At 39.3% G+C, this 22,811-nt stretch overlaps 1 protein-coding gene across 1 annotated transcript in view; it reads left to right on the top strand.

The window, feature by feature from the left end:
• LOC126100451 (cubilin) overlaps positions 1-22,811 on the top strand; it is a 771,806-nt gene that overhangs the window by 296,698 nt on the left and 452,297 nt on the right. The window contains exons 27-29 of the mRNA XM_049911056.1: positions 192-373; positions 18,242-18,410; positions 18,970-19,151. Of these exons, the coding sequence (XP_049767013.1) occupies positions 192-373; positions 18,242-18,410; positions 18,970-19,151 (533 nt within the window). The remainder of the gene's footprint in view (positions 1-191; positions 374-18,241; positions 18,411-18,969; positions 19,152-22,811) is intronic.

Below are 22,811 nucleotides of genomic sequence, written 5' to 3' on the forward strand. Positions count from 1 at the left end.
TGATCATAGATGTAATTACAAGGAAATTAAGTTGTTTATGGAGACCAGAATGAAGCACACAGTAGAAGATTTAAATTAATTATTCATATTAAATTACTTGTATTTCTTTGGCGTTCATCACATATACACCATTGTGTAATAGCATAATTACAACTAATATTTTCTTTTATGCTTTTTGTAAATGTTTAAAGGATGTGGTGGCCATCTGGAGCGACCTTTTGGAGAATTTACATCTCCTTCATATCCTAATCACTACCCAGATAATGTTCTATGTGAGTGGCTCATCACTGTTGAATGGGGCAATAGTGTACAACTCACCATTGAAGACTTCAGTATGGAACGCACCCCAGACTGTGGTTTGGATTCACTCACGGTATTGTGACACTGTTTGTCTCAGCCAAATAAAATTATTGATGAAAAATATTTGAGTCCGTATACTTAATCTCTATTTTCTGTGTGTGTCTGTCTACTTGTGTCTTTATCTTATCCTATTGTTTGGTGCTACCCATGCATTATGTGCAGTTTCATCACTTGTGTTGTATTTGATTCTAATATTGGATTTGAAGTGAAACATGATGGATTAAAGTATTTGTATAAAGAACTACTCATGTTAGTTGTTACCCTTTCTTTATTGTGCTTTCTCTTTACTTTTGGCTTCTTCTTGCCTGGTTTTCCCATCTCTACCCATATCTTTTTCATTTATTCTTTAATACATTAGGTTTTCAGATCTTGTAAGTTCTATCACGTCTTTGTTCAGTTAGCAGCTCTTTTCTTCCTCTCTTGTAGTTTTGTTTTGGCGTGTTCTTTTCTGTATGAATGAAATGTATGTTCTTGTTTGATTTGACTGGGCAGTTCAGCTGGCATTCTGGGAGTTGGCACCAGCAAAATGTATTTAATTTATTTTAATTTAATTTGTCAGGTTCTGTTGAAAGGTGTGGGCCAGTTATGGTCATTGAATCAGTCACTACATAAGTAAATGAAAGCTGATCCAAAAATTTAAAAATCAGAAAACATACTGTGAAAATTAAGAGAAAAAACACAAATTCCTTACAATAGGATATGTACATGTACATAGTAAATAATATATTACAGTGTGAGCCCTGAATCTACTGTGAGGATCTGTTGTACAGTATAAAAGGACTGTGCCAGAAGGAAGCTTTTCTGTTTAGTTTTGAAAATCTTTAGTCTATCATGCAAATTTGTCAGTTCAACTGGAAGCATATTGAAAGTGAAATTTTCTGATATTGCACAACTTTGGATGTATTGATATAAGAAATATTATTTGTAGAAACTATTTATCTGTCTAGTGTTCACTGACTGATAGTGACAGTCCATATTCTTGACCACAAATTCCATGAGACACAATGCTTATCTAAATGGTTAACACTCAGGAGACCAGTTATTTAGAAGAATTATGGGTCTAGAAAACAAGCCATTTATGCCACAATTGGAAGTATTACTGACACATCTGGGTTTTATATTACTTAAAGGGTAATACACACAAAAAAGACCTTGCTTCAAGGTTTAGTTTTCATATTTACTTTAGTTCTTTGATAGGTTACAAATTTTAAAATAACGATAACAGAAAGTATAATTATTATTTGGAAAGAAAGTGTGAGGTGTGTTATTGAGCAATTTCATATGTGTTTTGCTTTTGTATGGAAAAGTTGGTAGGATTCTGGCATGCAGAGAGGTATGTTGCTCTCTAGAGAACAATAGTTTGATTCTTTCCTGTGCTTGTTTTGCCAGTTGTCTCATTTTCACCAAACAAATCTTGCAAACCAGTGTTGGATGCTGCATCATCATGAGAGTCATCTGTAAAAAAGACAAGACAAAGGCAAATAAATCAGAACTAAGCTGTAGTTATAGCATCAGTATCTCTAGCAACAATGTTAGTGGTGAAAAATTGTAGCAGGCTGCAGTTTACCTAAATATGAATATTCTTCAGACTATTTCCACTCATATATTTCTCTCTCCAATCCAGAATCATTGAATTCTTCCTCTTGAGCTTCCAAAATTAATTGTTCAATCAACAAACATGACTGTCATATTTGTTTCAGAATTAACAGTAAACTGTGAAACCTGATGAGTACACGCATGAAACTGACAACAATGTGATCACCCAACTGCTCAGCCAGTTGTGGCAGCAGCTGTTCACTGCTGTTTCTTTAAAAATAATTGTAGAAATTGACAACAGAAGAAAACGCTTGTCAAGGAACAGATAGCGAGATGTTCATACATTGTTCTCATAAGAAATGAGTTCGGGTTTTGACTGATAGGTGGCTCTTGCATTGAGAAAATCTCAATGTGAGCTATACAGTCTTATGAACATAGTGTTGTGGCTTGAGCTGTGCTCGGGCTTGGTCACCAAAGTCTTAACCTAAAATTCCAAGGAGCTGCAGCAGTGGTCTTCACAAAGTTATTGATGTGGCGCTGCAGATAGGCCTGATTGCCGTTTTCTGGTGTAAGAATATTCTTTGTGAATGCATATAGTGTTGTCTCAGAATATGATACTGCAGGATGTAATAGAGTGAAAGTAAGCGAAGTAAACAAACTTTTACTTTTCATCAGAGGCAGTAATGATTGTGCAAATAGTAAACTTAAATAGCATTTTAGGACTCTGAATATCATACTTGAAAGAGAGCTTTTCATCTGTTGTCAGTCCCAAGAGTTTAAGTGTTTCAATTACACTATTTATTTGTTCACCTTCTCACAATAACATTTGTTATTACTGCGTGCACTGTGTTTTATTGTTGTTAAGTGTCAATCTGTTTTCCATGAGCTACAAGCCAATATTATCCACCATCCATCTGTACAACCTGCATCTACATCTACATGTATGTGATTACTCTGCTATTCACAATAAAGTGCCTGGCAGAAGGTTCAATGCAGCACCTTCAAGCTGTCTCTCTACCATTCCACTCTCGAACAGCACCCTGGAAAAGAGAGCACTTAAATTTTTCTGTGCGAGCCCTGATTTCTCTCATTTTATCATGATCATTTCTCCCTATGTAGGTGGGTGGCAACAGAATGTTTTCGCAATCGGAGGAGAAAACAACGAAAAACGCCTTTGTTTTAATGATTGCCACTCCAATTCATGTATCATATCTGTGATATTATCTCCCCTATTTCGCAATAATACAAAACGAGCTGCCATTCTTTGTACTTTTTCAATGTCATCCGTCAGTCCCACCTGATGCGGATCCCACACCACACCACAATACTCCAGAATAGAGTGGACAAGTGTGGTGTAAGCAGTCTCTTTCGTAGACCTGTTGCACCTTCTAAGTGTTCTACCAATGAATCACAGTCTTTGGTTTGCTCTACCCACAATATTATCTATGTGATTGTTCCAATTTAGGTTATTTGTAATTGTAATCCCTAAGTACTTAGCTGAATTTACAGCCTTCAGATTTGTGTGACTTATTCCGTAGTCAAAATTTAGCTGATTTCTTTTAGTACTCACGTGAATAACTTCACGCTTTTCTTTATTCATGGTTAATTGTCACTTTTCACACCATACAGATATCTTATCTAAATCATTTTGCAAGTCATTTTGATCATCTGATGACTTTACAAGACAGTAAATGACAGAATCATCTGCAAACAATCTAAGATGGCTACTCAGATTGTCTCCTATGTCGTTAATATAGATCAGGAACAATAGAGGGCCTATAACACTTCCTTGGGGAACGCCGGATATTACTTCTGTTTTACTCGATGGCTTTCCATCTATTACTATGAACTACGACCTTTCTGACAGGAAATCACGAATCCAGTCGCACAACTGAAGCAATACTCCGTAGGCATGCAGTTTGGTTTGAAGATGCTTGTGAGGAATGGTGTCGAAAGCGTTCTGGAAATCTAAAAATATGGAATCAATTTGGCATCCCCTGTCAATAGCACTTATTACTTCATGAGTATAAGGAGCTAGTTGTGTTTCACAAGATTGATATATTCTGAATCCGTACTGACTATGTGTCAATAAATCATTTTCTTCAAGGTACTTCATAATGTTCGACTACAGTATATGTCCCAAAACCCTACTGCAAATTGACGTTAGTGATATAGGCCTGTAATTCAGCGGATTACTCCTACTTCCCTTTTTGGGTATTGGTGTGACTTGAGCAATTTTCCAGTCTTTAGGTACAGATCTTTCAGTGAGTAAGTTGTTGTATATAATTGCTGAATACAGAGCTATTTTATCAGCACACTCTGAGAGGAACCTGACTGGTATACAATCTGGACTGGAGGCTTTGCCTTTATTAAGTGATTTAAGCTGTTTTGTTTGTTACACCGAGGATATCTACTTCTATGTTTCTCATTGTGGCAGTTGTTCTTGACTGGAATTCAGGAATATTTACTTCGTCTTCTTTGGTGAAGGAGTTTCAGAAAACCGTGTATAATAACTCTGCTTTAGTGGCACTGTCATCAGTAACTTCACCGTTGTAATCACGCAGTGAAGGTATTCATTGCGTCTTGCCACTGGTGTGCTTTATGTATGACCAGAATCTCTTTGGGTTTTCTGCCAGATTTCATTGTAGAAATTATTAAAAGCATCTCGCATTGGACGTATGCGCTAAATTTCAAACTTCTGCAAAACTTTGCCAATCTTGGGGATTTTGCATTCTTTTAAATTTGGCATGCTTTTTTCATTGCTTCTGCAACAATGATCTGACCCATTTTGTGTACCATGGGGGATCAGTACCATCACTTATTAATTTATGTGGTATATATCTCTCAGTTGCTGTATATACTATCTCTTTGAAAACATTCCACAACTTTTCTACACTTACATGATCAAATCGGAAGGAGTGGAGACTGTCTCTTAAAAAGGCATTAAGAGCACTTTTATCAGCTTTTTTAAATAGATATACTTTGTGTTTCTTTTTGACAGTTGTAGGTGTTATGGTATTCAGTCTAGCAGCAACTGCCTTGTGGTCGCTAATCCCTGTAATCGTCACAATACTCCCTATTTGTCCAGGATTATTTGTTGCTAAAAGGTCAAGTATGCTTTCACAACCATTTACACTTGAAGTAGGCTCGTGAACTAATTGTTCAACATAATTTTCTGAGAAAGCATTCAGTACAATTTTGGATGACGTTTTATGCCTGCCGCCGGCTTTAAATGTATAATTTTTCCAGCCTATGGAGGGTAGGTTGAAGTCAACACCAACTATAATTGTATGAGTGGGGTACTTACTGGAAATGAAACTCAAGTTTTCTTTGAACTGTTCAGCAACTATATCTTCTGAGTCGGGGGTCAGTAAAATGATCCAATTAATAGTTTAGTCCGATTGTCAGGTATAACCTCTTCCCCTACTATTTCACACAAACTATCTACTTCAATTTTGCTACAAGGCAAACTACCTCTGACAGCAATAAATACTCCACCTGAATGAAATTTTTACTCTCAGCAGAATTTGTGCTGATATGAAGCTTTCTGGCAGTTTAAAACTGTGTGCCAGACTGAGACTCAAACTCAAGAGCTTTGACTTTGGTAGGCAGGTGCTCTACCAACTGATTATGAGATACACAAGCATGACTCACAACTCATCCTCACACCTTTACTTCCACCTGGAGAAAGGATATTGTGGAGGCAGGCTTTTGCCATAGCCTAGGGGAAGTTTCCAGAATGAAATTTCCACTCTGAAACAGTCTGAGCTGATATGAAACTTCGTAGCAGATTAAAATTGTATGCCAGACCAAGGCACTGGTGGAAGTAAATCTGGAAGAATGGGTTGTGAGCCTTGCTTGGGTAGCTCAGTCAGTAGAGCACTTGCGCGCAAAAGGCAAAGGTCCTGAGTTTGAGTCTCAGTCTGTCACACAGTTTTAAGCTGTCACTCCACTACAGAGTGAAAATTTCATTCTGGAAACATACCCCAGGCCGTGGCTAAGCCATGTCTCCACAGTATCCATTCTTGCGGGAGTGCTAGTCTTGTAAGTTTTGCAGAAGAGCTTCTGTGAAGTTCGGGAGGTAGGAGATGAGGTACTCTGAATACCTGCTGACATCAGCTAGTGAGATCACATTGTGTGAGCTATGATTGACTTACAAAACTGCATCACAATATGTTTCAGTGCATTGGAAACTAACATGTTGTGGTTGGTGTAATTCGAATTTATACTTTTGTAATACAAAAGTATGCCGCTTACATGTTGCTGTGCATCAGAGATCTTTCCAAAACACTTCCCAACTAAAATGCTGGGAGCTCTATATTGGCGTATAAAACCTTAACCATTCAAAGGATTGATACGTTTTACAGTTCAAAGAGAAAGTATACACCTGGTAAAATGTGTGTTTTTAACCAGGAATTCCCTGGGAATCCGCTAAGTTTTTCCTTATCCTTGTATATACCCTGAATTATGCGTGCACTGACAATGCCTTACGCAACACAACAGATGTTCACTTTCTGTTCAATTCATTTAAATACCCTATTTGCTAACTCATTGACATTACATTACCTGTTTTCCAAAGTGACACTTTCATCATTTGCAACTGGACAAATTTTGAAAACAATTTTGAATCACCAGATTTAAACAAATGGCACACCATTAACATAAAGATAGAGTTTCAGTGAGTACAGATATCGATAAAACTAACTAACTTATACATAAACTGGTCACATGGTAAAAATTTCATGGAGCCGCTTCATCTAAATTAATAACATTTGTCACAAAATGCATGAAAAGCTTCAGTAGTAACCAAGAAAAAGAGGATCGGAACAATGGAAACACAGTACACTCTCTGTGCTTGGCTTGCAGAATTTATCTGTCATGTATTGTCAGCACAAACGTGTAAGTCTCTGAAGTAGTTGCTTTTTCCAACACCTGCATGCAGTTTCCTCTTCTCGTTACAAGCATTTTCTGACGTTCACATCTAAATAAACAACTTTGACGTTAATATACCATTCCGTAAGACTGCCGGGAGATCCAATGGATTGTCTGGCTGCCTGTATTGCTGTTGTTCATTTAACATTACTTGGGAGGCAAATGTAATCATCGTAAATATAGTAAACAAAGGGAGAAAGATCAACAGTAAATTTCTCCAAGAATCAGAGGTGTAGCAGTACTCTTTCACTTCTACCCACATGAACTTTCTGACAGTTTGTCCAGAAAGTTCTGCTATGCCTACGACCTAGTTCTTGCCATACAACATAAAGTACTGGATCTGACAGAAGGGGTGCTGGTCACAGTCATATCTGTAGGAGGCTTATTTCAAAATCTGGAGCCTCAAACCTAGTCCAAACAAAACCAGTTCGTTGGATTGCACTGTTAACCTGTATTATGCCATCTGATTTGCGCAAGCCTAGTGTTCTTATGAGAGAATACAAAAAGATCTCCAGAAATCCTAAACCATACACATATAAGGAACTGTGACATTAAAATCTTAAAAGGTTGCAATCACAACATCCTACTCCACATGATGCTTCTGACATGGTTATGAGAGGTCTTAAGTCTCTCAAAGAATGGGAAGATTGGTGTAAAGCAGTAACAGACGTGTATCTGCATAACTTTGCCTCAGGCACTAAGCTCCCAAGTGGGTTTCACAAGACTGAATTGCCCCAAATTGTATCCAAATGACCCATGGCAGGTGCAGCGATATATTCCACAAGTGGAACAAGCTACCCAATCAGAATTGTGACAACAGACCTTCCCACCAGACTAAACATCACATTTTCAGTGACAGTCAGATACAAGCATGGCAATGTGAAGATTTCCTGATAACAACACCAAAGGCTGTGCAGTAGATTGTAAAACTAGACTCTCAGTTATGAAATATATGTATCCTTTGAAATTATTTGCTGACTGTGAATTCTTGGCATCAGCTGCATTAGGTACAGAGCTACTATCCAAAGATACAGAGATACTACCCATTAGTGTTGTAAGAAAATTTGTGCCAGACCAGGACTCGAACCAACACAAATGTTCATATCTCATTATTGAGTAATAGGTCTGTACCTAATACAGCCGATGTCAAGGAATTTGCAGTCAGCAAATTAATTTTGAAAAATTTGGACACCTGTGGCTTGTCAAAAGTGTCTGTTATTTCAGACATGCATTTAAACATGTAACCTTGTGAAGCACATTGTTTCTCATTTGTACTTATGTATATATCTCTGTGTATATCTTGACAATTCAGTGTGTTAGCCCGATGCTAAATAATAGTAACAATAGTAATAATAATTTAATATACCAAAGAAATTAATCAGTTTTTGAAAATATAGTGTAACTGGATAGATAAAAAAATGTACTAACCAAATGGCAGCACGAGAATGCACACATATAGACTTTAAGGGTATTTTTAAGCTCCTTCTTCTGGTAGATGGGTTGAAGGGAAAGATAGAGGGATGAAGGAAAAAGAGGGGAATGGGGAATGTTTGGAAAAGTCACACAGAACTCTGCATCAGGGGAGACTTATCTCATGGGATGAGAAAGAAAGAATGATTATCGAGGACTGCAGCTGATGAGATTTGAAAGCCAGAGAGCTGAAAGGTGGAAGATGGGATAATCAGCAAGATACAGATTACTGACAAAATGTTATGCAAGAGTTAATAAGAGCAGAAGGCTAAATGCATTGTATGTCGTAGGGGAGGGGGGTGGGGAGTGGGAGGATAGACAAGTCAGAAAGTAAGAGGTACAGAAAACTGAAAGGAAGTGAAGAAAGGAATAATTACTGAGCACAAATGGTGAGACTGAATAAATTTTTCTCAAATTAAGGCCAGGTGGGTGGCGATTACCAAGGAACTGCAACGCCAGTTGTCAAGTGCAGAGTCATGAGAAAATGGCATCTGTAGGCTGACAACTTGGTGGTAGCCATACCAATTTAAAAGGTCAAACAGTGTTTACATAACAGCTGGTACAAGACGTGTTGTTTCACAGGTGGCTGTGCCTTTGATAGTATGTGATTTGCCAATTATGGGGGTGGTTTAGGTGGTGGCAGTAGGGTGCATAGGGTGTCTTACAGTGAGGACAATAACAGATGCAGGAGCCGTAGGGTAAGGAAATGGGGGCAGAAGGAGCATAAGGTCTGACCGTGATGTTGTGGAGATTGGGGGTGAACTGAAAAGCTTTCTGGTTGTGGTGGGCAAAATCTTAGACAGAATGGATCTTGTTTCAGCCCACAATTTTAGGAAGTCATAGCTTTATTGAAAAAGCTGATTAGTACATTCAGAACCAAGAAAATACTGAATGACAAGAGCTGTACTCCTAAGCTGTTTTTCAGGCGGATCAGACTTACCAGGGTTGGACGTGATGGCCCAGTAAATGTATGTTTGAACTTGTTCGGGGGCAATTATATCCATTGAAGGCTGTGTTTGAATGGTGGTGTATTGCTGTTAAGAGTCAGCATCTAAACAAATACAGTTGCCTCGAATGATAAGACTGTATGAGATGGAACATTTGTCATGGAGAGGATGGCAGCTGTCAGAATGTAAGTACTGTTGTTTGCTGGTAGGTTTTTTGTGAAAAGAAGCTTGTAGCTGACCCTTGGTGAAGATGAGGTCAACATCAAGAAAAGTAATATGGTATTTGGAATAGCACCAAGTGAAATTTAACTAGGAGAGTGTATTAGAAGATTCCAAAAATTTTCACAGGTCAGGCTCACCATGAGTCCATATGGCAATGACATCATAAATGTATTTAGACCAAACCAGTGGCTGAAGCCCACTGGATCCCAGGAAAGGACCTTCTCAGCAACCCAAGAAAGGATTGGCAAGGAAAGGAGCCATCCTGGTTTCCATGACTCCCATGATTCTGCACCAGATATGTTTGTATGTCTGACCCTCAGAGGTAAAGTAGTTGTTGGTAATTATAAAGTTGATCAGGCAAGCTGGAAGGATGTCATAGATTTGGAATCAGGTGGTCAATTGTTGAGATAATGTTCAGCAGTGGACAGACCATGTATGCAGGAGATTATGGTATAGAGGGAGGTGGCATTCATGGTGACAGGCAAATGTCTTTGTACCATGGGCTGCAGATGTTGATCAACTAAGGCAGCCGTATGTTTGGTGGGTGCTTTGAAGGCAGCAACTGTGGGAGGACCAGTGTGATTGGGTTTATGGATTCTAATAAGGTAAAAGGTGAGCATGTGTGGTTTTTGTAGGGTGAGAAGTTCTGTGGATTGAAGTTTTAGTTATTGTGAGTGGCCCAAAGTTTTAAGGAGGGACTGTAGGTCACTTTATATCACAGGCATGGGACCCTGATGGCAAATGCTGTACGTATTGGTGTCAGACAGCTGACGTAGACCCTATCTTATATAGTCCCATCGATCAAGTACCACAGTGACAGATACCATGTGTGCTTGGAGGATAATGATGGAGCCATCACTTTTTAGAAAATGAAGAGCCTGGATCTCTGAAGAGGACAAGTTAGATATTTGTAGGTACCTGAGGAATGGTTATGAAGCTAAGCTGGATGTAAGGAATTCTTGGAAGGCTTGTAAGGGATGATTTTGAGGTAGTGACAGTGAATCAAGTTAGGATCGCAGTTCGAACTGTTCAAGACATGGTTCAATATCAGGTTTGCTGTTGGAAATATTTTGGGATTGGATTGCAAAGTGCTATTTCCATTTGACATTATGTGTGAAGGAAAGTACAGATTTGGCCAAAGCAGCATTGTTAAATGCATGTGTAGGACTGAAAATGAGACCCTTGGATAATAGAAATGATTCAGGAGGGGAGAGTGCCTTAGATGAGAGGTTGAGAACACTGCTGCTGTGAATGGTTCTTATGATCATGAGTTATCATTGCTCTAGGAGGCAGTGGTGAAGGCTGGGGGAGTTAGGAAGGTTGACCAATCTCAGTTTGTGGGAGCGGAGTGGTGGTTGATGGCATGGCTGTTAGGGAGAGAGTTAGGAAGGGAAAATCCACTGTTGAGGTAGTTTAGGAGAAGGTAGGATAGCTTGTTGAGGTGAGGTTTGACCTGTTGTTGCAGTTAGAGGTTGCTTTAGCAGATGATACTATCCAAGTAAACGTGAGGAGCAGATAACTGCAGGATTTTGTATGAGAGAACTCTGGTGGAGTGGAAATGGGCAGATGATGCATACAGGTTACAAACTAGCATGGTAAATGCAATAGATTACTATATTTTAAACTGTAAAAGAGATGGTGTAGAGTAGGATTACATCAAGGGACAGGGACTTTCAACATTAGGCCTTTGGTGGTAACTCCCAGGGACAGGCAGATTTTAAGGAACACAATGTGGGAGCTTAGTTTTTATAGAGGAAGAGCATGTTTTCAAATGAACTGAATATAATATGCGATGGGATTCATCATTTCAATAGAGGAGGGTTAGGAGTGTTACAGATGGTGGGAGTGTCAAAAAAAGGAAGCAGAGGGAGAAAACTAAGGGAAAAAATGAAGACAAGAAAGGGCAAGGGCCAGAGAAAAAAAAAATCTGAAAAATTTATAAAAATTTTTACGAAAATCATGAGAAAAGACAAGGATAAACAAGAAGTAATGAGTGGGTGATAATTTATTGCCAGAAAAGTGGGCTGTATGATGTGAAAAACTGTGACAGGAAAAAAAATCACAAAAATTATGAAAAAAAAGTGATAGGAAAAAATTACAGTAATAAATTGTGATGGGGAAAGATTATGGAAAAGATGTAAAAGCAGACAGAAGCTTAAAAACACTGCAAACAGAAAGAGGAATTCATTGGAAACAATGGCATCTTATGTGTTTTGAAAATAAAATAATGCAGGCAGTAACACTCAATCAGCGCAGTTTGGTGAAAAATAAATGCACAAAAACGTGAAAGTATCAAATACAAGCAAGGTAAGTAGTCAGTGAAAAGAAAATGATGTCAAATTTGCAAATAATTCTGTGACACATGATCAAGAAGTGTAATGAACCATAAGCAAAGTATAACATGCAAATTTGTAAATAACAATGGTTCCATCTAAGTGCACAGAAATCAGTACTAGAGAAGATGTAGGGTCAAGATGATGGATGGTATAGGTGGTAAGGTAAATAAATGAGCAAACCAGCACATAAGGTCAAAAACAGTTAACAATTTGATCAAAGTAAATGAAACTGTCAAGGGAATTTCATAAGAAGGAATGATTGCCACAAGAGATAACTATAAAAACGAAAATAATCCATCTTTGAAAATATAATGTGACTGGATGGATGAAAATTCAAGTCACCAAATGGTGGCAGGAGAAAACCTATGTAAAGATTAAGTGAATGTGCAAGATTTCAGGGTCAGTGGCTCCTTCTTCTAGCAGATGGGTTGAAGGGGAAGGAATAGGGACGAATTAAAAGGAATGGTGAAGTTTAGAAAATGGGAGGGTTTGGAAAAGTCGTCACCCAGAAACCTGCATCTGGGGAGATGTATTGTATGGGATGAGAAGGGAAGACTGGTTGTTGGGGACAGCACCAGATGAGATTTGAAACCCTGACAGCATAATGGTGGAAGATAGGATAATAAGCAAGATAGGATTACTGATAAAACATTGTGCAAGAGTTTTATTAGAGCAGAAAGCAAATCACAATGTATCTCATGGGGGAGGGGTGGGGTGGGGGATAGTGTGTACATGTGTGTGTGCGGGGGGATAGACAGGTCACAAAATCAGAAAATAAAAGGAAGTGAAAAAAGGAAAAGTTGTTGTGCAGTAATGCTGAGGCTGAAGAAATTAACTTGAATTTAAGCCTGATGGATGGCAATAATGAAGAACATGTTGTAACACCAGTTCCCACCTTCAGAGTTCTACAAAATCTGTGGGAAGAATCCAAATGGCATGTGCGTAGAAACAGGCACCTAGTACCCAGTACTGTTTCACAATCCTTTCACTGATCCCTACAACGTGGCCCTGATGCACCCTCAGCTGAACTCCACGCACATTGTTCCCTAAAACCTGATGACTCCGTCATTATCATCACAGCAGTAAGAAGATCTACCAGTGTGGTACTTGGTCGACCGAAGTATGCAAGCAAGGATCTATGCCAGCTGTCTGTGACTCCTCTACATACAGCATCTGCCATAGAGGTCCTGTCCCTGTGATACAAACTGACCTACAGTCCCTCCTTAAAACTTCTGGCCACTCACAAGGACAAAGTCCTCAATCGATATAACTTCTTACCCCACCCAAACCATGCATTACCTCCTTTCTAAAGTATTTAATGTATTTATATGGAGTGTAGCTACGTATTGAAGTGAAACATGGATGATAAATAGTTTGGACAAGAAGAGAATAGAAGCTTTCAAAATGGGGTGCTACAGAAGACTGCTGAAGATTAGATGGGTAGATCACATAACTAATGAGGAGGTATTGAATAGAATTGGGGAGAAGAGGAGTTTGTGGCACAACTTGACTAGAAGAAGGGATCATCAGATAGTGAAGGGAGACGAAATTTTAATAGTCATGGGTGAATGGAATTCGATAGTAGGGAAAAGAAGAGAAGGAAACGTAGTAGGTGAATATGGATTGGGGGTAAGAAATGAAAGAGGAAGCCGCCTGGTAGAATTTTGCACAGAACATAACTTAATCATAGCTAACACTTGGTTCAAGAATCATGAAAGAAGGCTGTATACACGGAAGAGGCCTGGAGATACTATAAGTTGTCAGATAGATTATATAATGGTAAGACAGAGATTTAGGAACCATGTTTTAAATTGTAAGACATTTCCAGGGGCAGATGTGGACTCTGACCATAATCTATTGGTGATGAACTGTAGATTAAAACTGAAGAAACTACAAAAAGATGGGAATTTAAGGAGAAGGGACCTGGATAAACTGACTAAACCAGAGGTTGTACCAAGTTTCAGGGAGAGCATAAGGGAACAATTGACAGGAATGGGGGAAAGAAATACAGTAGAAGAAGAATGGATATCTTTGAGGCATAAAATAGTGAAGACAGCAGAGGATCAAGTAGGTAAAAAGACAAGGGCTAGTAGAAATCCTCAGGTAACAGATGAAATATTAAATTTAATTCATGAAAGGAGAAAATATAAGAATGCAGTAAATGAACCAGGCAAAAAGGAATAGAAATGTCTCAAAAATGAGATCGACAGGAAGTGCATCATGCCTAAGCAGGGATGGCTAGATGACACATGTAAGGATGTAGAGGCTTATCTCACTAGGGGTAAGATAGATACTGCCTACAGGAAAATTAAAGAGACCTTTGAAGAAAAGAGAACCACTTGTATGAATATCAAAAGCTCAGGTGGAAACCCAGTTCTAAGCAAAGAAGGGAGAGCAGAAAGGTATAACGAGTATATAGAGGGTCCGTACAAGGGCGAAGTACTTGAGGACAATATTATGGAAATGGAAGAGGATGTAGATGAAGATGAAATGGGGGATACGATACTCCGTGAAGAGTTTGACAGAGCACTGAAAGACCTAAGTCGAAACTAGGCCCCGGGAGTAGACAACATTCCATTAGAACTACTGACAGCCTTGGGAGAGCCAGTCCTGACAAAACTCTACCATCTGGTGAGCAAGATGTACGAGACAGGAGAAATAGCTTCAGACTTAAGAAGAATATAATAATTCCAATCTCAAAGAAAGCAGGTGTTGACAGATGTAAAAATTACAGAACTATCAGCCTAGTAAGTCATGGCTGCAAAATACTAACGCAAATTATTTACAGAGAAATGGAAAAACAGGTAGAAGCCGACCTCGGGGAAGATCAATTTGGATTCCGTAGAAATATTGGAACACGTGAGGTAATACTGACTCGATGACTTATCTTAGAAGGTAGATTAAGGAAAGGAAAATCTACATTTCTAGCATTTGTAGGCTTAGAGAAAGCTTTTGACAACGTTGACTGGAATACTCTTTCAAATTCTGAAGGTGGCAGTGGTAAAATACAGATAGCGAAAGGCTATTTACAATTTGTACACAAACCAGATGGCAATTATAAGAGTCGAGGGGCATGTAAGGGAAGCAGTGGTTGGAAAGGGAGAGATACAGGGTAGTAGCCTCTCCCTAATGTTATTCAATCTGTATATTGAACAAGCAGTAAAGGAAACAAAAGAAAAATTTGGAGTAGATATTAAAATCTATGGAGAAGAAATAAAAGCTTTGAGGTTAGCCGATGGCATTGTAATTCTGTCAGAGACAGCAAAGGACTTGGAAGAACAGTTGAATGGAATGGACAGTGTCTTGAAAGGAGGATATAAGATGAACACCAACAAAAGCAAAACTAGGATAGTGGAATGTAGTCAAAGTAAGTCGGGTGATGCTGCGGGAATTAGATTAGGGAGTGAGACACTTAAAGTAGTAAAGGAGTTTTGCTATTTGAGGAGCAAAATAACTGATGATGGTCAAGTAGAGAGGATATAAAATGTAGACTGGCAATGGCATGGAAAGCATTTCTGAGGAAGAGAAACTTGTTAACATCGAGTATAAATTTAAGTGTAAGGAAGTTGTTTCTGAAAGTATTTGTATGGAGTGTAGCCATGTATGAAAGTGAAACATGGGCGATAAATAATTTAGACAAGAAGAGAATAGAAGCTTTCGAAATGTGGTGCTACAGAAGAATGCTGAAGATTAAATGGGTAGATCACATAACTAATGAGGAGGTGTTGAATAGAATGGGGGAGAATAAGAGTTTGTGGCACAACTTGATTAGAAGAAGGGATCGGTTGGTAGGACATGTTCTGAGGCATCAAGGCGTCACCAATTTAGTATTGGAGGGCAGTGTGGAGGGTAAAAATCATAGAAGGAGACAAAGAGATGAATAGACTGAGCAGATTCAGAAGAATGTAGGTTGCAGTAGGTACTGGGAGATGAAGAAGCTTGCACAAGATAGAGTAGCATGGAGAACTGCATCAAACCAGTCTCAGAACTGAAGACCACAACAACAACAACAAAGGTCCACAAATTCAACACACTCCCCATCCCATAGTTGCCAGCTTCAAAACACCCACTTAACAAATATCTACCTTAGTTGATCACCATGTGCAGCCTGTAGTACAGAGACTTCCTATGTATGTTCAAGAGACCAACCATTTCCTAGATCATCTGAAATCTGTTCCCATCCTGCTCCCATCACACACCTTGCTTTTCACCACTGATGCCACCTCGCTGTATACCAACATCCTCCATGTACATTTTCTGTCTGCTGTTGAACTTTAGCGTCACTTGTGCCTCCCTCATTTCAAACCTTGTGAAGTGCTTCCTGTTCATCTTAATCAACTTCTTACCATTGATGCCATGACTTTCTGTACAAAAATCTCCCATGTAATTGGTCAGTCTGCTGATGGATATTACCTTGATCAATGTCCTTGTGGTTCCAAATCTATGACTTATTTCCTGCTCACCTTAATCAACTCCATAGTTTCTAACAACTGCTGTATTTCTGAGGAACAGACATACAAACAGATTAGGTACATGGCCATGAGAGCCAGCACGTCTCCATCCTATGCCAAATTTTCATGGGTCCCTTGGGCTGTCCTGGGATCCATAAAACTTCAGGACCTGGTTTGATTTAGATGTGTTGATGACATCTTTGCCATATGAACTTATGGTGATGCTGATTTGTTAAAATTTCTGGAATCTCTAAATACCTTCTCCTTATTAGATTTCACTTGATCCTATTCCAACTCCCATGCCACTTTTCTTCATGTTGACCTCATCCTCAGTAAGAATTAGCTACACATTTCTGTTCACATTAAACCCACTAAAAACAACAGAACTTGTATTTTGACAGTTGCCATCCATTCCATGTGATATGATCCCTCCCATTCAACCTTATCATTTGAGGTGAACATTTTTGTTCCAATGCAGACTCTTAAAAACAGTAAACCAAAACTCTCACTCAACCTTCACTGGATGTAATTATGCCAGTTTCAGATGCACATTTACCATGTCATCACCTCCAGCCCTGGTACATCTTATCCCTTGAAAAAACAGCTTAGAAGTATTATCTTGGTTCTGAATGTATTAATCAATTACTTCTGCAAGGGTATGAATTAAACTCCATGCTCCTTCTGCTCCCTTTTCCCAGCCTTATGGCTCCTACCCCTGTGAGTGTGCCCCCTGTAAGACTTGGCCTATGCACCATCCTACCACCAGCTATACAAGCCCCCTGACTGGCAAAACATATACTAGAAAGGCATACACACCTGTGGAAAGACACATGTCATGTACCAACTATTATGTAAACACTGTTTGACCTTTTTCATTGGTATGAGGATTACCATTTTATCATTTAAGATTGATGGACATTGATAGAGGGTGTATACTCACAAGACACAATATCCTGTTGCAGAGCATGCTCTTCAACATGACAAGTCATGAGCACAGTGTCTGTTGCATGACATCTACCATCAGGATTCTTCCCCAGACACAATTTTCTCAGAACTCAACAGGTGTGAAGTGACTTTAAGATGTTGCTCTTGGTTTCACCACCCACTTGTCTTGATTTATGCTAATTTCTTCAGTCTCAGTATTTCTCCTCAGATCTGCCTGTTTTTCCCCACATTCTACCTTTACTACATACAATGCACATAGCTTTCTGCTCTTATTAACTCTTCCATGATATTTTGTCAGTAATCTCTGTCTTGCATATTATGCTACCTTCCATTTGTAAGGTCTAAGTTTTTCAAATCTCGTCCACTGGAGTACCCAACCATCCTGTCCAATCAGTCTGCTCTGACCCAGGGTTGAAGGTGACTTTCCTGAACTTTCTCCATTTCCTAAACCTCACTAATTCTTCTCCTTCATCCTTCTTCCTTCCTCTTCAGGCCTTCTGACAGAAGAAGGAGCCACTGGCTCCAAAAGCTTGCACATTTGTTTAACTTTTATATATGTTTTCTGCTGCCGCTGCTTGATGAGTAGATTTTTATCCATCCAATTACATTTTTAAAAAAAATTGATTATTATTGTTGATATATTAAATGGATTGAAGTTATTTTTGTTTATTATGAATCTTTGTACTTAGTTCGCTTTATAGTACTTGTGTGTAATTGCTTCTTCTCTATATTTTCCACTCAAAAAACTGTTTTTCAATGGTTGATTTAAATGTGTGATAATGGAAATCTGTAATAACTATGATAAAAATCTCCCTTTGTGTAAAGCTGGCACCAGTGAAACAGATCACCAATTAGTTATTTTCCTTGTGTTTCAACTATTGAAAATTTCAATATTTTTGAAAATGCTCTATCACTCACTGACAAATTAGCAGTGCATATCAGTGGTTTCTGAATGTGAAGAATAGTATTTTGACTAGTTTCTTCTTAAATCCTCTCTATTGAGCATTTTGATCTGTTGCTAATTAGAGCTTTTTTTTTACAGATATATGGTGGTATAGATGACACAGCACCCCAACTCACCCAGCTCTGTCATACCCAAGAAAAAGCAATGAACTACTCATCATCTGGAAATAATATGTTTATTCGATTTGTCAGTGACTGGGTTTATTCTGGTAGAGGCTTTAAAGCTTCTTATAAGACAGTAGCATCACGTAAGCCATTTTTATCATAACCAATGAAGTAACTGCCATTCAGTAGTTGTTCCAACATAATTTGAAAATCGTTTTAAATGTGTACATTAATATCTACAGTAATAAAATAATTGTTCAAGTGTTATTACTATTAACATGAGTTTTAAAGAATGGGTACAACACATGTTGATTCATTGATTGGCGATTCCAGATGCTTGTATATGATACCAGTAAGTAAAGTATACATTTTCCTTTTGTTTTCAAAGTGCAGTTTGAATGGCTGATTTAGTACATCTCTATATCAGTTTTTTAGGTATTTTTTGGAATGAATATCTTTGTAAATGTGGCAGAATATACTAGATCTTTCAAATAGTACAGCACTTTGCACTTACATATTTCATATGTACTTATCAAGCTTTTGAAATAATTTCAGTTGTGTAAATGAGTGTTCCATGTATGCTGTAAGAAACATCTTCAGTTCCATTATTCGTGTTTACACTGTTCTGCAAATGTAAAATGAAAAAGATGAAGACAGTCTAGGGATTATGTCATAAAATGAATTACTTTTCATTATTTTCAGGTTGTGGTGGTCATTTAACGACTCCAAAAGGGTCAATTCATTCAAGCAATTATCCAAACAATTATGACCCCTATGATGACTGCATGTGGCTGATTGAAGTTGACACTAATCATCGAATCAATTTTACAGTCAGTGACATTGACATGGAATCCAGCTCAGATTGTTATTATGATTACCTTGCAGTAAGTTTTGATTTTCTCTTTTACAACCATATTGATTAAATGCAAGTAATTTCTATTCAGGACTGCAGAATTGTCTGATAATGGAATGGGTTCCTTCAGAAAGTGAAATTTTGGTTGTTTCTGTGTTTATTTATTTGGTGCTACAATGCAGCTGAAGTATGAATAACTGATGCTTCTCTCCTTTTGAATACAGCTCTTCAGTTTTCCCCAACTCTTCTTCTGAACACTGTGAGTAGAGTAGTGGTGGTCTTAAAACAAAAGGAGAACAATGCATTGAGAGCTGGACTCAAAGATTCAATGAACAGCAGTGCAGGTTAAGGGGTGGGTTTGTACTGTTCAGAGATACAATTTTTTGCTGTCTTGTATATAACCCAAATGTGGCCTGGACTGGAAAGCTGTGGTTGTTCTTTACAGCAGGTTGTGGTTGTCTCCCCATTGTCTTCCTGTTTGAGTTGATCTATCCCTTCATCTCAGGTGGTGCCTTTGTTGAAGAGATGTTAAACTCCAGCTTTCCTATTTGTCATGGATTTGGAACTAATGTTTCAATTTGCTATTAATAGTAATGTTTAGCAGAACTTTCCTACATTTCAGCTGTATGTGACACTTTCACATACCATCAACTATGAGTTCTTATGGATTTTTAATTTTCTTCTTACAACTTCCATAGATCTCAAAATTCTGTTGGAGTTGCATAATATCTTCATGTGCTAAGTTTTGTGTTCTGACAATGAAAGAAAATGCAGTCAAGAGCCCTGATCCCATAGTTAGACCTTCTTATGTTCATAAACAAATTGGCACTTTGGTCTCACTAAAGGGTGACCTTGCTGGTATGCTGATTGAAGGACACCACAGCTTGGCTACCAGAAAACTGTTGCACTCATAATTTATTCACTGACACATAATATTCTGTAAATACTATCATGACATGAGAGTTTTCAGAAATGCGGAAGTTCTATATTAACGCTCAGATTGAGACACAGCAAACAACTTCTGTAAACTTTCCTAAGGACAAATTTTGACTAGCGCTAATCTACTCTAATAATTATGGAAATTAACTTCAAGAATACTTCATATATGTATATGTCCATCTCCAGGGCTGACTCTTTATATAATAGCATTGACTATGTTGGTGAGTGTTTTAAGTGTTCACATGATGCTACACAGGCAGTGGCATAGTCATTAGTAGGCTGTCCTTAGCCATACAGGTCCCAGCAGAGGATACAGACAAAGTGTGTTCCAAAATGTTCCACCTATCTCATGTCCCATCCGTCACCTTACCCCTTCACACAATACATAGTCCTATGATGCAGTGACCCAAGTAATCTTCAGTTCGATGAAGAGAGACAGAAGGGCAGCTCTCCAATCCACACTACAGACACCATTGTTGGTATTGAAGGAATCTCAGGCAGAAGAACAAGAATAGTATTAAAAACCAATAAAATTACTCACTGGAAATAGTATAAGTTTATGCTTCAACAACCTTGCAACTTTGATGATGAAATTGAAGACCTTTACGGCAAGTTACAAGGATTGTTAAACAGAAGTAATTCACACTGTAGTATACTAATAATCAACTTTAATGCATAAATGGGGACAAAGTTGAGAAATTACTCTTCAGTGGGATAATTGGGATTTGATTCCATGAATGATGTTAATTGTTCCCTCTAGGGAGACTCTTGGCCTAGTGGCTGCTGGGAGCTGCTATATTAATAAACTTCATACATTTCTCAAGAAAAATCGAATCCGAAAATAGGCATAGATAGGATTACATGAAATAAAAAATTATATTGACTGTGCTCTGTCAAAGGACAAACAAATTATGCAGGATGTGTCAGTTTTAAACCAATTCCAAATTTTTAGTGACCACAGGCAAATAGAACTGGACCTTAAGCTTGGGGGGGGGGGGGGGGGGAGGGCAGGAGGTAGTGGTCAGAGAGAGAGAGGGGGGGGGCAATGAGGAGATGGACAAAGAGAGGGGGGGGGGAGGATATGAACAGAGAGAGGGATGAGGATAATATAGATGTAGAGGAGGAGGAGTAGATGGACAGAGAGAGGTTGAAGAGGAGTGGACAGAGAAAGGGTGGAGGAGGAGTAGATAGAGAGTTGGGAGGGTAAGATGGATGTAAAGAGGAGGAAGAGGAGATGTTTAGAGAGTTCATTGAGGAATGGATGTGTGCAGTACATGTGATACACACACATGTGGGCGATGCTGTGAATAACAAGCTAGTACTGTGATAAATTATAGGGTGGAGTGGCTAATGAGGTATTCTATTACTTTATCTTTTGGACATCTGGGGATTTACAGTTTCTTGGCAATTGTCTACTGGCAACCAGTTATTCACTCTTATTATTAGCCAAAAATACTATTAGGGAGAATATGTAATGGCACATAAGTGGGAGACTGTGTACTCCTACAACAGTAGGCTCATGAGATTATGTAATATATGTTACTTTCTGGAATTTTGGAGGAGTTGAAACACAACATTATTTATTTCACTAGGTTTGTTCTTACTTTCTTTTTCATATAACTTCCATTGTACCTTGTTTTTCTATATTGCTTAGAAACTGCTTCAAACTGATCTTGATGGCCAAGAATGATTGTGGTGATTGAGAATGAAAGTACAGCTGGTGCTGTTACTTCAGTCATTCCATGTTTACTGAATCAATGTACCATCACTTTATCCTGTATTTTCCTTGATTTCTGATTATGGATATATTGTATACACTCCTGGAAATGGAAAAAAGAACACATTGACACCGGTGTGTCAGACCCACCATACTTGCTCCGGACACTGCGAGAGAGCTGTACAAGCAACGATCACATGCACGGCACAGCGGACACACCAGGAACCGCGGTGTTGGCCGTCGAATGGCGCTAGCTGCGCAGCATTTGTGGACCGCCGCCGTCAGTGTCAGCCAGTTTGCCGTGGCATACGGAGCTCCATCGCAGTCTTTAAAACTGGTAGCATGCCGCGACAGCGTGGACGTGAACCGTATGTGCAGTTGACGGACTTTGAGCAAGGGCGTATAGTGGGCATGCGGGAGGCCGGGTGGACGTACCGCCGAATTGCTCAACACGTGGGGCGTGAGGTCTCCACAGTACATCGATGTTGTCGCCAGTGGTCGGTTTGGTGTCCCTGGTCCCGTCGACCTGGGACCGGACCGCAGCGACGCACGGATGCACGCCAATACCGTAGGATCCTATGCAGTGCCGTAGGGGACCGCACCGCCACTTCCCAGCAAATTAGGGACACTGTTGCTCCTGGGGTATCGGCGAGGACCATTCGCAACCGTCTCCTTGAAGCTGGGCTACGGTCCCGCACACCGTTAGGCCGTCTTCCGCTCACGCCCCAACATCGTGCAGCCCGCCTCCAGTGGTGTCGCGACAGGCGTGAATGGAGGGACGAATGGAGACGTGTCGTCTTCAGCGATGAGAGTCGCTTCTGCCTTGGTGCCAATGATGGTCGTATGCGTGTTTGGCGCCGTGCAGGTGAGCGCCACAATCAGGACTGCATACGACCGAGGCACACAGGGCCAACACCCGGCATCATGGTGTGGGGAGCGATCTCCTACACTGGCCGTACACCACTGGTGATCGTCGAGGGGACACTGAATAGTGCACGGTACATCCAAACCGTCATCGAACCCATCGTTCTACCA

Source organism: Schistocerca cancellata, chromosome 9 (assembly GCF_023864275.1).
Source record: "Schistocerca cancellata isolate TAMUIC-IGC-003103 chromosome 9, iqSchCanc2.1, whole genome shotgun sequence".
NCBI lineage: Eukaryota > Metazoa > Arthropoda > Insecta > Orthoptera > Acrididae > Schistocerca > Schistocerca cancellata.